The sequence below is a fragment of the Numenius arquata genome, chromosome 9, assembly GCF_964106895.1.
Source record: "Numenius arquata chromosome 9, bNumArq3.hap1.1, whole genome shotgun sequence".
Taxonomy (NCBI): Eukaryota; Metazoa; Chordata; class Aves; order Charadriiformes; family Scolopacidae; genus Numenius; species Numenius arquata.
This window is the reverse complement of record NC_133584.1, coordinates 8,724,091-8,737,397: the sequence shown is the minus strand read 5'-3', so window position 1 is coordinate 8,737,397 and position 13,307 is coordinate 8,724,091. Positions and strand designations below refer to the sequence as shown.

The 13,307-nt window shown below is 50.1% G+C and overlaps 2 protein-coding genes across 3 annotated transcripts in view; one reads left to right on the top strand and one right to left on the bottom strand.

Moving 5' to 3' along the window:
* Positions 1-1,227: 1,227 nt before the first annotated feature.
* SHOX2 (SHOX homeobox 2) lies at positions 1,228-6,182 on the bottom strand. 2 transcript variants are annotated; one of them, XM_074153626.1, is made up of 5 exons: positions 5,909-6,182; positions 4,591-4,799; positions 2,069-2,126; positions 1,871-1,959; positions 1,228-1,789 (listed from the first exon to the last, which is right to left on the bottom strand). In XM_074153626.1, the coding sequence occupies exons 1-5, from the start codon at positions 6,180-6,182 to the stop codon at positions 1,538-1,540; spliced, it is 882 nt and encodes a 293-aa protein (XP_074009727.1). In that variant the 3' UTR covers positions 1,228-1,537. The 2 variants fall into 2 exon arrangements, with proteins under 2 accessions (XP_074009727.1, XP_074009726.1); XM_074153625.1 differs by having other exon boundaries at positions 1,538-1,959.
* A 1,605-nt stretch (positions 6,183-7,787) lies between these two features.
* RSRC1 (arginine and serine rich coiled-coil 1) overlaps positions 7,788-13,307 on the top strand; it is a 169,224-nt gene continuing 163,704 nt past the window's right edge. The window contains exon 1 of the mRNA XM_074153424.1: positions 7,788-7,871. The gene's annotated coding sequence lies outside the window, so the exon portion shown is untranslated. The remainder of the gene's footprint in view (positions 7,872-13,307) is intronic.

Below are 13,307 nucleotides of genomic sequence, written 5' to 3'. Positions count from 1 at the left end.
CGGGCGCTATCGGCCTGTCGCGATACCCGCGGGGCGGCAGGAAACGTGCGAGCTCTACAGAAGGCGTGAACACAGAGGAGAAAGAATATCGCCGATGATTTAATATTAACAGTAGCAGAGGTGACGTGAAACCGTCCACGGAAACGTTACCCTTCTCAGTCAATAGGTCGCAAAGTGTCTTAAATTCATTACTTGGCACTTACTGAAATTCGTGACGTCGAAAATGGATTTAAAAAGGTGAAGCAAACCTGAGTGAAACAAAATATATTGTACTGACAACAAATGTAATGAAATAACAGCATCTTTCCCCCCCCCCCTTTTTTTTTTCTTTTTTAAATAACTTAAAATACACTAGAAAAAATATGGTCAATATAAATAATTTTGTTTTCATGGAGAACAAATAGATACAAAGCCCGTCCATACCAAAGTTCGCGTAGAAGAGCTTTCCCTCTCTCTTGGCAATAAGCGTGAGGGTCTGATGGCAAACTGGGATAACAATCACCGACTGCGAGGTACCCCAGGTTAAATAGCTATACGTCTTTCAAATAATAATAATAATAATAAAAAAAAAAAATCACAAGATTACGTGAATAGATACACCTTTATGAGATAAAATGTAAATGTCTGACAGTCAACTATCAATTCACAAGTTATAGCCAAAATAAACTTTGTTCGTGTGTATCAACATATTTTACATGTACCCAGTACCTCTTATTGGAGTTTGCCGTTGTGTAAAGTGGTGGTTGGGAATTAAATACTCTTTTTTTTTTAGTTGTTTGTTTGTTTTTGCCCTCAGGACATGAGAGACCCAGCAAAGGGAGACACACTCCGCTTTCCTGACGCTTTCCGCTCCCTTTTATTTCAGAAGCGGGACAGCAAACGACCAAGAAAGATTTAAGAGTGGAAAAGGTGGTGCTTGATCTCCCTCTCTCTTTCCGCTTCCCTCCAAGATTAAAAGAGAAAGAACCCAGCCACGTTTGTTTGTTTTGTTTTGTGGTTGTTTTTTTTTTTTTTTTTTCTACTAAAGATGAGGGTGAAGTGCAAGTGAATCAAAGGACTCCATCAATGAAATACAAATACATGCAACCCGGAATGCTGCTGGAGGAAGTATCCCGGACAGTTTCCCATTAGAAATTCGCAGAGAAATCATTGTCTTTTTTTTTTCTTTTCTTTTCTTTTTTTTTTTTCTTTTTTTTCTCTTCGTCGTCGTCTTTCTCTCTTCTTTTTGTCGCCATTCCAGACGTGGTTGTTAAACTCAAGTATCTGATGCAACGTGAAAGGAGGCCCGCCTCTCTTATCAAATTTCTTGTATTAAAGTGAACTTCGCAGAAAAAGGTCAGTTTCAAAACCTGTGAACTTCCCAGCTGCGCGTCTAGTTCCTCTAATTCTTTAAATAAGTATATATCTCCCGTCAGTTTCTCCTCTCCCTCGTCTCTTTTTTTATTTTTTTTCCTTTTTTTTTTTTTTTTAAATTTTTTAATTTTTTTTTCCTCTTTTTCCCCCTTTTTATTTAAAAAATAAAAGGGCGGGAGCGCGGTCACAGCCCCAGGGCGGCGGCGTGTTTCTTGGCCTTCAGGCGGAGGTCGGCGATGCTGGAGTTCTTGCTGGTGGTCTTGGCGGCGGCGGCGGCGGCCACCACGGAGGCGGCGGAGGCGGACTCGGCCAGGGTGGCCAGCGGTAGCCCGAAGGGGGGAGCGGGGAACATCATATAGGGTGCGTGGGCCAGGTGGGGGTGGAGGTGGTGGTGCGCGTGGGCCACGGCGCTGTCCAGCTGCAGCTGCGCCTGAACCTGCCGGGAAGAAGGCGCGGGGCGGTCACGCGTGTCCGTGTCCCACGCACCCACCCGCCCGCCCGCCCGCGCCCCACTTGCCTGCTGGAAGGGCATCCGCAGCGCTCCCACGTTGACGTACGGGGCCACCCGGCAGGCTTCGAACTGGCTGGCGGCGCCGATCAGCACCCCTGCGGGGAGGCAGCGGGTCAGCGTGGGGGGTGACACCTTCCTCCCACGCGTGTCCGACCCACCCGCATCACCCCCTCCCCCCCCCCCCTTCTTCCTTCTCCCTGGTACCTTTATGGAGTTGGTTTTCTTGCTTTCGGCATTTGGCTCTTCGGTTCTGGAACCAGACCTGGGTTGTGGGGGGGGGTGGGGAGAGAGAAGAGAGGGGAAGGGACACGGGTGTCACAGTCGCGCTGCCACCGCCGCGGGGACAACACGAAGCGAAAAAAAAACCAAAAAACACAAAACCAAAAACAAACCAACCCCAAACCAACCATAAACCCAAGGAGAATAATTAAAAAAAAAGCCGGCAGACAAAGAAACCCGGCCGCTGGACTGGGCTCCCTCCTCCCGGGCAGCCCCCGCTCATGAGCTCCGAAACGCCACGGGCGAAGGGAAAAAGAAAAGAAAAAAAAATTTAAAGAGAGTCAAAATATAGAGAAAATAGGTGCTCGTTGCAGAGAAATTACTTTCTGAGCCCCGGTTTCGCCTTTCCACATCAGGGTCCCGCAAGCCATAAATCTCCCCCTGATATCTAATACTAACGGGCGATAATGGATTTGGATGTTTGCACCATCAGGCCGGAGAAGCTCGTGCTCATTAATAAATAAATTAATTAGCTTCATCTTCAAGAAAAACTAAACACCAAAGAGTTGAATTACTCACTTTTTTTTTTTTGGGGGGGGGAGGGGGGGGAGAGTGGGGTAATTACTGTCATAAAAGCTTCTCTACAAAGAAGTTTAGAATTTCTCTGCTCCTCTGTGCAGTGGAGTGTAGCGCAGAAGCGGAATAATTGTCTCATTATCATGATAATCTAATTTGCCTCCACAGAAAAGGCAACGCGTTAGACAAGCGCATACTTTTAAATACTGGAAGTGGAATCGTTGAAATAAATTTCCAGAATAAAGTTCTGCTCTCTTGGAGAAGAGAGGGGAGGGAGGGAGGGAGGGAAGGAGGGAGGGAGGGAAGAGAGGGAGAGCGCGTCTTAAAACATTCTTGGTTAAAGACAGACCTCTGCGCCGCATCTCAGAAGCCACATCCACCAAGCAATCCTTTCCCCACCACCAAAAAAAAAAATAATATATATATTTATAAAAAAAATATTTCTTTTTTGAGGTCTTACTTGAAGAGACAAATATAAACGTGAATTTCCCCCGCCCTGTCATTTACTTCAGCCAAGCAAAATCTGCCCAACAGCCACGTTCGCCCTCAGCCTCCCGTGGAAACGCACATTCCGCGATTTACAAATTAGCCCGGGCGCCAGCCAAAAATATTATTGCGAAGCGTTTTCCGGAACGATTTTAAAAGGCAATGGGTTTAATCTATGTAAATCTCCCAAAAGTTATTATGCAGCCGGCCATTTGGCATCACGGGAGCGCGGATTCCGCGCCGCCGCCGCGCTCTTTGTGGAGCCCGCAGCCAGCAGAAGGAAGCACCTCCCTTTTACATTTTTTCGTAGCCAAGTTGAAGCCCTGCAACTTTGTTTTCTTGCCTTTTTGTTAAAACTTGCTGGGTGTAAACAGGCGGCGGAAAAACGGGGGAGCGGGAAAACGAAGGGTCTTTTTTTTTTTTTTTTTTCCTCCGATGACAAAAGCTGTTTATTATGACTTTTGGGGTTGGAGGTGCCCGCTCTGTTTCTGTCCTTGCCCTGTGACAAGATGCAGGGGAAACCCCACAAGGGTTGTGCGCATAGTTGGGTGCAGATGGTGGCCTACGAGCACAGAGATTGAGGGGGGAGTATCTGTTACGGCAACACTTTCTAACAGCTGCAGATGTTCGGGGCCTAAAAGTACTCCATGTGTTCAAACAAATAAATGACCATCATTTTCTCTTCTTTTATTATTAGAACGGAAATACACCGGAGCAGCTACATTTGTTCTCGTTTTGAGGAGTCACCTTCCTCCCCCAGCCCGGCAAAGCCCGGACCCTTCCTCACTCTTCATCTCATCCCGACAAAAATCGCAGAAACCAGCCCAGGAACCGATTTTTGGAAAACTTTGGGAGGGCAGCCCCGAGGTTAAACGCGCAGGTTAAATCAAAGGAAGCTGTGGCTTCTCGGCACGGGAGAACACTTAAAATAGCCTGGTTTTATCCCAGACTTTTGTATTCCATAAATCCGAACAAAGCCGGTCTGTGCACTTCGCTCGGTTTCCCTGCCGCTTCCCTCAAGATTTAAGAACCACGAAGGGAAACAGACTGTAATTATTTTTTTTTCTTTCTTTCTTTTTTTTTTTTTTTTGGCACTTAGCAGTTCCTAATTTAGTTTATGGTCACTACATCTATAAAGTTAATTGGTACGTCCGCCCGGTGAGCCCTGCGCCGGACCGCAGCCCACGGTAGCCCTCGCCGAGGCAGAGATAAAATAAACGCGGAGATTAAATAAAACGCAGCAAAACGAGGGGACCCGCCAGGAATCACATCCCAGGAAAGCCCGGGGGAGGCGATTTTATAGATTTGCTGGGTACGATTCAGCGCTGGGACACCCCCCACCACCACCACCATCCTCCTCTCTCTCTGACAGCCTGTGTCGGGAGCGGTGGGGACAGAGAGGCCCCCGCCACCCACACCCAGGCACCCACGCACGGCTTGGCTACCTGCACCCTGGCCTCGGAAAGCCCCAGCCGCTGGCTCAGCTCCTCCCGCATGAAGGCGTCCGGGTAGTGGGTCTCGTCGAAAAGCCTTTCCAGCTCGTTCAGCTGCTCCAGGGTGAAATTCGTCCGGCTCCTCCTCTGCTTGATTTTCGTCTGCCCTTCGTCTTCCATCGCTTTCGCATCCTCCTTGCGCTCCTTCAGCTCTGGGGACACTGGGCACGACACAGGCAGTCAGACCGGGACGGGGGACCGCGGGGTGCCCGGGCTGCCAGCGAGGAAGCCGGGCGGGGGGGGGACCGGGCAGGACCCCCCTCCTACCCCCGGGGGCTGTGGCTGCGCTAGGCCCGCCTCGGCCGCTGCCTTTCCGGGCCCCGCCGCTCGGCTCTGGTAACCGGAGGAGGCCGGGCCGCCTCCCGCAGCCCGGAGGGTCCACACCGAGCCCACCGCGGAGGGGGGAGGGGGGGGGGAAGGGAGGGGGTGTCCGCAGCCCCGCTGCCCGCCCCGGGGGGAAGCGCAGCAACAGGTCCCCGGTGCGCTCCGCTGGTCACCGCGGCTCCTCCGCGCCCCAGCCCGCTCTCTCCCGGGGCTTTGGTCTTCGTTGTTTAATTTCCTACCCCGGCTGCCGGCTTGCCCCCACGCCCCGCTTATTAGCAAAAAAATTGTTAGTTAGCCCTTTTCCGGGGATGCTCCCGGCCGCGCCGCGCTCCGCCAAAACCGCTTGTCCGAACAAAACCGGCAGCAGCGAACCGCGGGTCCCCGCGCAGCGACGGGGACGGGGTCCCTGCCCCGCCGGTGGGCGCGAAAACCCCCGCGCCGCTGCTCCGCCGCCGCGGAGCTGCCGCGACCGGCGCCGCCACCGTATCCCTGCCGCAGAAAACCCGCGGAATAACCGCGGGGGATGGCTGAAGAAAGCCGCCCGGCGCGACGCGGAGCCGGGGATGAGCGGCGGCAAGGCGGCCCGGCCCCACGCGTGTCCGCGCCGCCGAGACCCGCGGGAAAACGAACGGGCCCGCGTGTGCGGGTTTTCGTTGGCTTCCCGTGGGATGCTAAACAGGAACAGACCGCGCTGTGAGCAAGTTAAACGTTTGTCTAAATATTTTAATCTAAACTTCGAGGCTGGCCGCATATTTCCCATAATTGGGAAAAGATGGAAAGCCGCTCATTAACGCCTAGAGCTGCCGCCGCCGAGCCCTTTCCACCCGCGACCGCGGCTCCGTTTCTCCCGGTGCGCGGCCATCGCTCGCTCCCGCGCCTACCGACTCCGACGGGGGGGTTAGGGGGAAAAGCAAAGAATGGGGACCCCCCCCGGTGCCGCCGTTACCGTCGCTGAGCTTGGGGGTGGCCGCCTCGGCGGTTCTCTCCGCGGCGGAGGCGTCGGGCTCCCGCGGCGGGGACCGCCCGCCGCCCGCCCGCCCCGCGGGGCTGCCCGCCTCGTCGCGGCCCGGTTCCGCCGCGCTTCCTCCGCTCTCCCGCGTTCCTCCGCCGCCGCCGCGCAGGGGTCCGCTCTCCAGCACCTCGCGGTAGGTGATGAGTTCCTTCTTCTCCTTCGTTTTGGGGTCAAACGACTTGGAAACAAACGCCGTTAGCTCCTCCATGGCCGCGGCGGGGCTTCAGGGGCGCCTTGCCCCGGTTCCCCGGGTGGGCATCCACGGGCCGGGGCGGACCGTACCGAGCCGTGCTGTGCCGCCCGACGTGCAGGGCTCCCGGGGTCTGATAGCGACGCCGCGATTGAAGTGCCACTATTTATACTTTGCAAAGCCTGCCCCTTGTTCCCGGAGAATTACCTCCCCTCGGAGCTCTGAATGGAACCCCCGTTCTCCGCCGCCCCGGTCCGCGCCGCCCTGCCGCGGGGCAATGCGGCCGGGGCACCGCCGGTCCGCCCGCCCGCCCGCCGCACTAATTAATTTAATTAGGCGCGGGCCCGTTGCGCCAGGTCCCGGGCGAGCGCGGCCGGAGCTGCGGGGGAGTGGCCAAAGCCGGGGGGGTGGGGGGCGCGCAAGCTCCGCGCCCGCGTACCGCCCCCGCGGGGGGGGGGGGGGCCGCACCCCGCCGGACGGTGGGGTGTGGGGGGTGCGGGGCCGCCCCCGCGCAACCGTGGCATCAGATTAGAGCGAATTACGCTATTTGTCGTTTTTTTTTTTCCCTTTGTCGCTTAAATCCCATTAAGAGAGTACTTTTGTTGACAGAAGTCGTCTCTTTTACACCTTCGCGAGAATTCTAATAAATTATTCAAAATTGTTTAACTCTTGCTTATGTATTGATTTTCATTTTCTTTTTTTTTTTTTTTTATTTGACCTTTGGAAAAGATGACTTTACATAAAAGAGCGTTTATTTACTCGAGCAGGTACGGCGTGGAGGGTGGAATTAGCATTTCTTTAGATGTAATTACACGCGCGAAGGGCAGCGATTTACTGTTTCGCTCCGTTTCAGGCAGCAGAGCGCGTCCCCGCCGCCCGCGAACCGGCCCCTGGTGGCATTTTCGGTACCGGGGACGGGGGGGGGGATATCGGACACCGGGATCCCAATGGGAACAGACCGGCTGCCGAGCGGGAAACACGATCGTCAGCGGCACTTCCATCCTTATATTTCGTTTATCCTCAGGCAATTCCCGCGGCGGGGAGCTCGGAAACTCGCGTTAAACTAACCAAATTCGTCAAAAGGCAGAATTTACGTTTAGGGATGAAATAATTTCGTTCCGTTTCTCGCCCGAGCCGGGCCCGGGACATGCTCATCCCCTCTCCCTTCCCCGGGGCACACAGCCCGGTCCCGGTGAGGTGCCCACGCCGCGTGGGGAGCGCTGCCCCTTTGCCCACGGGGTGGATTGTCAGTGCCAGGAAATACAGACCCACTTTAATCACTTTTGGGCTGAAACGAAAAAAAACCCCTCCGTGCCGCTGCCCCCCCGCGCCACCGCCGAGGAGCCCGTCACCCGTGGGAGAGGCGGAACGCAGCGTGCCACGGCAACGTGCTAGTAAATAGTTCCGCTGTGATGCCCGCCGCAGAGAGGGCTCCGTGAGCTGCTGCAGCCCGCCGTGGGCAGCGGGACCCCGACCCCTCGCAGCCCGTCACGCGTGGCGGGGAGAACGCTCTCCCCGCCGGGGCGGCTAGCGCGCCGCATCGATTTCTCGGCGCTCGGCGGGCACTGCCTGGCCGCCTGGATGAGCTCGGTGCTGGGTTGGTGCTGCCTGCCTGCCGCCCAGGAAGGCGCTGAGCTCAAACCGGCACCCGCGGCCCAGCGGCGCCTTCGTTCCCCTGGCCCGGCCTGGCCCGGCCCAGCCGCTCAGGTAACGTGGTGGGGGCTGCCGGCCAGCCCAGCCCGGGCAGGGACAAGGCAGGGTGCCCGCAGGCCGCCGCCGTGGGCGGGCGAGAGAGGGAGCGAGCGAGCGAGCGAGCGAGCCCTACGGCCTGCTGCCGCTCCCCAGGGCCGCGTCGGGCCCCGGCTGGGGGAGGCGGCGTGGGGCCGAGCTGGGCCTGCCCGGTGTTGCCATGGCGACGCTGGGGGGGCACCCCCGGGGCCTGGCCGCCTCGGGCTGTGACGGGGCCACAGGACGGCTCCCCGCCCCCCGGCCTCCAGGTCGTTTCTCCTCCCGGGAGGAGCGTCTTGTGCAGGGCAGAGCAGCGCGTTCGGAAGGGAGCTGCCAAAGGCCAGTAGCCAGGCGGGGAGCGGGGCCGAGCCCGGGGCGCGTTTCTGCCCAGAGAAGCTGTGGCTGCCCCATCCCCAAAGGTGTTCAAGGCCAGGTTGGATGATGCTTTGAGCAACCTGGTCTAGTAGGAGATGTCCCTGCCCATGGCAGGGGGGGTGGGAACTAGATGGTCTTTAAGGTACTGTCCAACTCTAACCATTCTATGGTTCTCCTGACTGTGGTTGAATTTCTTGGTGGAAATTGACATGGAACACTGGGAACTGTCCTCTTCCTAGTCTTTTTCAAGTCTCTTTCTCCTCCTCCAGTGTACTAGCAGAGCCCAGCTGATGTGAGCATGTAGTGTCCATGATGGATGTTACTGTCCCTGGCAACTGCACTTGGAATCCTCTTTATATTTTGATTCATAGGGCGATAAGAGGAGATTATTTGTGTAGAATCTTACTTTACAGCTCTTGTTTGTGAAAGCATGGGTAGAGAAAGTATGCGATTGTTTTTTTTCTTTATTTGATGTGCTGTTTCTGGCAGCAGTCCTTTTTAGGTATTTTCATTTTATATTTCAGCTAGATACAACTCTGGGTGCTACTTACTCAGATATGAATGAAACGTTTTTTGAACAGTTTATGTGTTCCAATGATCTGAGACAAATTTTAAACATCTTAAATTAAGTGGTTTAGCATGATCCTGTAAGCTGTGAGTGAGGAAGGTGTTTAGGACTTGATTTAAAAGAAATACCAAAAGCTGCATCATATAGTTCACCTCAATTTAGTGTATCTATAAGCTTATTTTACAAGTTGGTTACTTCTAAGAAAAGCTGATTAATGAATTCCCTTCATGAACTTACTTGGGTTGATCTAGAATAGGGATGTTTGTAGTTCTCATTGCCTTCAAGTATGGAAAATGTAGTTATGTGGTGGAATGCCAGTTTGTAGAATTAGGAATTATTGAGCAAAAGATGGTTTTGTGGAAGCCAGCTCTTAGTAGATGGGCACCATAGTAGCATTTGGTTCAAGTCTCCGCTTTGCTGTTGGTGTCCTGGATGACCGTGGACATGTGATGTCTCCTTGAGCCTAGCTTTTCCTGTGTTTAACTTTGAAATCTAAAGATTGGAAGCTGAGTTAAGGAATGCTGTTATTATAAATTGTTCATTCATGATTTTGAACGGTGGCAAACTTTTTTTCAAGTTCAAAATTAATGACTTTGAAAAAATATTATTGGTGTGATTGTCAAAGAGGACATCCTTTAAGTAAGAAGACAGTGTTCTGATATGTTTGGTGTCTGTGGATTCTTGTTCCTGTGGGAGAGATTGAATTCCTGTGGTTCTTTGATTTCTAGACTTTCTTCTGAGGTGACCAGGTATGATAGCTGTCTTGGTAGATGCAATTCGGGTGTTCCTTCGGCAGTGATCTGGAAACTTAGTGAAGGGACTGCTGGATAAGTATGTAAAATCAGCAACAATAATTCAGGTTGCTGCCCTTGTACAAACAGCTACCTTGTTGTCTTTTCTAATCAAATCTCTTGCTGTACAGAGAGCAGTTTTTCTGAACTGTAGAGCAGAAAGAGTTTCCACATAACTACAAGCTTGGTGGAGGTAAATACAAAGGCAGTCTTTGAGCTGTACACACACAGAAGTTGTCTGAGAGGAACTTCCACCCTCTGGTTGTTTGTGATTTTCCCTTTTTCGGGGAGCAGCGTTGCCATTAGTAACACTTTGACTTCTACTTATTAGCTAGTGAGCGTATTTGTCGAGGGCTTAGAATAAATTTTGCTTCAGGTAGCCTTGTTTCTTGCCTGAAGCTCAAGGAGCATCTTATCCTGAGTTGTTGATTCTCTCCTATAGATGGACTCACGCAGTTCAGCAGGAAAAAAGGGGATGCTGAGATGGTTGCAGTATATTTTCCATCAATGCCCTTTTAATTGAGTATAATTTCTTAAAGGATCTTGTTTGTAGAGATGACATGTAAACAGCACAGGTGATTACTGATTATTGCAAGTCAGTTATAATCAAAGTTTCTTAGTTACTAACAAACATGAACTGTTCGGATTTGATGCTGAACAAACGTGGAGGTTATTTTGTCTTTGCTTCTGGCTGATTATGGTAACTAAAAATTGCATTATTTAATTGGATGCTGTGCTCAAGATGTAGTGTGCTGCAGTAAATGTTTGCTGCATAACAGCCTCCAGTTGAAAACAACCAAATGTTATTATTTTCTTACAATCTACAGTAAATACACTAGTAATTTGATACTCGTGTTTGAAAATATGTATTGAACACTTGAAATAATCCTAAAATCTATGAAACAAGATTGAACAAGGTCAGGTCAATGAATGTACTTCGTACTACATTTTAAAGTGTGCCTTACTCTGAATAGTTTTTTGGGGTTTTTTGAGAAGTCTATTTGTTTCCTGTATCACCTGTGTTTTCTTTATATTTTAAATGCAGGGGTGGAGGTTACTTAGCTGTTTGCAGGTGAGCTTAGTAGCACTGTTTATAACTTTGCCAAGTTTAAATAGTTGGTTTGAATTTTTTAATGTTGGTGTTTCTCTTGGCAAAACATGATATGAGAGTATGCACTTTGTTTTCATTTCAACCGAAGTGTTGCAGCATCAGTTTTCAGAAACAAGACTTAAAACAGAAATTAACTATTAAAACAAAGGCTTGGAGACCTGTCTTTTAGATGCTTCAGAACAGGGACTTAAAATTTACCAGGTCCATCTGTTAGTTATCCTATTGAAAAGCTGCTCAGTTCCAGACAAATCGCAACCCCTCAGAATGTTGAAGTTTACAGATATTCACTGGAGCCTTCAAAAATACTTAAGTAGCTGATTAATTTGATGGTATTACATTCCAGCTCAGGCTTCAACATGAGTTACCATGTAGCGGCTGTGGGTCCTCTTATCCTGAGACAGCATCTTCTGAATTCTCAGTGCTCCTTTGCTGTTTGAGATCTTAATTCAGAAGTGGGTGAGGGAATATGCGAAGAGTGGATGGGAGCCATGCAGGGGGAAGGTTGGGGCTAGGTGATGGAAAAGAATGATCCTCACTGATGTGATGGTCAGGAGACTGTCTCCCCACAAACATCTGGGATGTAACGCAGGTCCTGAGTTCATCTGACACCACTCATTTGCTGTTGGTGCTTGTTAATACGCCTTTCCTTCATCCTCCTAGTATTGCTCCATAGTCTGGATAAAAGCCTCCTGTGTCTCGCCAGGCATTGAGAGCTGTATCTTCCACAGCGCCTACACATAAAGAGGGGTAGGCAGGAGCATATCTCTTATTGCAAACACGTATGGCTTAACGCTTCTGCCTAAGAAGTAAGGGTAAGGAGCCTTAAAAATGGTATTCCCCATAGCTATAAGCGTGAACACTCTGTTAATTCTATGGTATGAGTCTTTGTGGTGGATCTACAGGCTTTTCCATGGTACATATGGAAATGGACAGGTAGGAAAACCCCATGGGATTCAGCATATGATGCCATGTAATGAGTTTTAATTTTTTCTGTTTGCCTTTTCTTCTCCCCCTCATTATTTTACTAATTAAGATTCCCTGGGTGATCTTAGTTCTCCTCTGCAATCTCTAGGTGCTATCATAGAGTCCTGTTTGTGGAAATGGTATATGGACCACTGCTCACCCACCAGAATGACTCATCCATCCATCAGGCCTCAGCTGGTGTGATCAATCAATGCTGACAATCCTTTATCCCAGGTCTGTTCAGGAGCATGGAGGGAGTAGGCAGTAGTCAGGGAGAGTATTAACCTGTTGTAGGTCTTGATAATTGACTGCTATCAAGTGCTATGTTTGTAAAAAACATCTTTGTGGGAAAATGTGTCATGTACTGAAGGGATGGTCTGAAGACCCCAGTGAAAGATAGTGCTCGTCAGACAAGTTTGTTTGTTGCCTGTGTACATTCAAGATATCCCCAAAGGAGGCAGATATTAGGACTCAACTGTGCAAGTTGTTCCAGGATCAGCACTCGGCTTCTGGTAACCTCTTTGCCACTGGAAAGTCTAGTACGTGCAGGGCATCAGTCACCTGTGTGCCTTTGTCCTGTAGCTCATCCACAGTAAACCTGGTGCTCGTGGAGTTCCCGAGGCTCAAATATGTGCACATAATGCTGTAGGGTTTTTCCTGTGATAGGGAAGGGCCGTGTCATGTAGTTCTTCTTTGGCCCTGAAGACACAAAATTGAGATTTACATAATACATTTCACTAGTTTTATATGCTGCTTAATCCAGTTATATGTCCAAATGGGGAAAAAAGCTGATGGCAAAAAAAGGAAGTTAAACAACAGATGATATATATGTTGAAGTGTAATGTTCTGGCTCATAATGATATCCACATCAAGTGGTGAATATCTCGGCAGAAATGTCTTTTGTACTCTTTGTTTCTCTGGTCTCTTTCATTAATCTTGCTGTCATGAGCTCTGGTCTGTGAGCTTTTAACTTAAAATCTGTGCCTTGTAGTTTCATCTTTATGAACAGTTCCACTTATTTTAAGTTTGAGATTCAGGTTCATGTTCATTTGAAGATTGTTCTATCAGTATATATTTGAAGACCTTTATTTTACTGTTCAATAACCGTTAGTATCTCAGAGCTCTGTAAATCTTTTACTACAAGGGGAAGAAAATAAAATTACTTCACAAGATAGTCTGTTGATATAAATTGGCATTCTTTTACAGAATTGTAAATTAAAGTCATAGTTCCTTAAGTGAGATGAAATAGCCCGTAAAGTATTGCCTCTGTCTCTTTCAAAATCTGTGCAGAATAACTTTAATAAGACGGTAGAAATAACTTCGTTTAAAAAAGAAATTCTCATGCAGAGCAGTTTATCCTCCTAGAATTCTGTTGTTTTAGGTGCATGGAGATTTTTTGCTTTAAGTTCAATATGTCAAAAGTGCTTTCTTTAGGTTGTTAGCTGAAGGACCAGTTCTAAAGGGCTGAAAACAGAAACTGTTGAGAAGTGAAGTGCGTATACAGAGGGGTTTACTGCAGCAGAGCTTAGTAGCTACTGATTTGTAGGTGCTCCTGGCTGCCGGAGTGGAGATGATGGCTCCAAGTTCCATGCCAGAGCCATCTGTGG

Coding starts and splice junctions, on each gene's coding strand:
- SHOX2 (XM_074153625.1), bottom strand. CDS start 6,182: ATGGAGGAGCTAACGGCGTTTGTTTCCAAGTCGTTTGACCCCAAAACG. Junction 4,800..5,908: donor CACCCCCAAGCTCAGCGACG/GTAACGGCGGCA, acceptor TGTCGTGCCCAG/TGTCCCCAGAGCTGAAGGAG. Junction 1,960..2,068: donor AGAAAACCAACTCCATAAAG/GTACCAGGGAGA, acceptor GCCTCCCCGCAG/GGGTGCTGATCGGCGCCGCC.